Genomic DNA, 1,531 nt, shown 5'->3' with positions numbered 1-1,531 from the left:
CTTATGATATTAATTTTACTGTACTGTGTCCAGCTACTAGAAGGTGATAAGAAGTTATGTATGTCTAACTACATAAGCCAGAAAAATTTAAGAATGTAATTTTCTTACATTTTCTCTTCATTCATTAATATTCCTACTTTTAAAAGATAGAGTTCAGTATTTTTTAAGAAAGACTAAATAATCTGATAACTTAGCTGTCCCTAAAGACAAAGGGACAAAAGATGCTCATTTCCAAGAGTCTTTGCCTTATATCCTGAGCTAGAATTTGGACAATTACCATATTTATATCAAATTTCTCATTGGAAAATTTTTCTGAGTTTTTCTTTCAGCAAACCACACCTTTTAAAAGAAAATCCCCAATCAAACAACACTGTATGTACCCCTCACATGGACCTCCTCTGCAGAGCTCTATACAAGGCATCCTTTACCTGAGTGTTCCTCAGGCTGTAAATGAGAGGGTTCAGCATCGGATTAAAGAGACTGTGAAACAGGGACAGTATTTTCTCCTCCTCTTCTCGTTGATTGGAGTCTGGCACCATATAAACCAACATGGCTATGCCAAAGAAGAGTCCAACCACGCAGAGGTGGGAGGAGCAGGTGGAGAAGGCCTTTCCGCGGCCCTCCTTTGACTGGATCTTTAGGATGGCCCAGAGGATGCGTATGTAAGAGACTAGCATTAAGCACACGGGCCCGACTAAGACAAATACAGAAGCGGCAAGGAGGACCACTTGGTTAATCCATGTGTCAATACAGGCCAGCTTGAGGACAGACAGAATTTCACAAAAGAGGTGGTTCACTTCCCAGGGCCCACAGAAGGGCAGTCTTAGGAGGAGAACTGCATGGACCAGAGCCAGAATGAATCCACACACCCAGGAAGTGGCAGCCAGGACCCCGCACGCTCTCCAGCTCATGATGATAGTGTACTGGAGGGGATGACAGATCGCCACAAGCCTATCGTAGGACATCACCATCAAAATCAGGCACTCGGTAGCAGCAAACCCCAAATACAAAAACGTCTGCAGGACGCACGGGACAAAGGAGATGGTTCTATGCTGGTTCACTAAGTTTGCCAACATCTTGGGGACGTTGTTGGAAGCATAGGACATGTCGATGATGGCCAGATGTGAGAGGAAGAAGTACATGGGAGTGTGCAGTCTCAGGTCTAGACAGATGAGTCCCAAGATCATGCCATTTGCCAGCAGACTGAAGATGTAAAACAGGGAGAAGATCCAGAAGAGAAGCTTTTCCATCTTTGCACTGAGATGGAAGCCTACCAAGATGAATTCTGTGACCCATGACTGGTTACTTCCCATTCCTTAATGACAGCTTGTAAAGGAATGAAATGTGATAAGAGGAGCCAGAGCTGGAGAATCGAGGGAAATTAGAGTTACTCATCTCAAAATGAGCTCGGACAAAGGTTGTGTCCTTGTCCTACTTACTCCACAAAATCGATAACCTCTTTAACTTTTAATATGAAACATATTTAAAGATAGAAAAGCATTAAGAATTATGCAAAGAACTCCCATATACA

The 1,531-nt window shown here is 43.0% G+C and overlaps 1 protein-coding gene across 1 annotated transcript; it reads right to left on the bottom strand.

The window, feature by feature from the left end:
* Positions 1 to 383: 383 nt before the first annotated feature.
* On the bottom strand, positions 384 to 1,313 carry LOC122674344 (olfactory receptor 2A2-like). Its single transcript, XM_043872579.1, has one exon. It carries the CDS (start codon positions 1,311 to 1,313, stop codon positions 384 to 386), a length of 930 nt encoding a protein of 309 aa, XP_043728514.1.
* Between the last annotated feature and the right edge of the window lie 218 nt (positions 1,314 to 1,531).

The sequence above is a fragment of the Cervus elaphus genome, chromosome 18 (assembly GCF_910594005.1).
Source record: "Cervus elaphus chromosome 18, mCerEla1.1, whole genome shotgun sequence".
NCBI lineage: Eukaryota > Metazoa > Chordata > Mammalia > Artiodactyla > Cervidae > Cervus > Cervus elaphus.
Note: the sequence above shows the minus strand (reverse complement) of the source record. Positions and strands in the feature narration are given on the sequence as shown.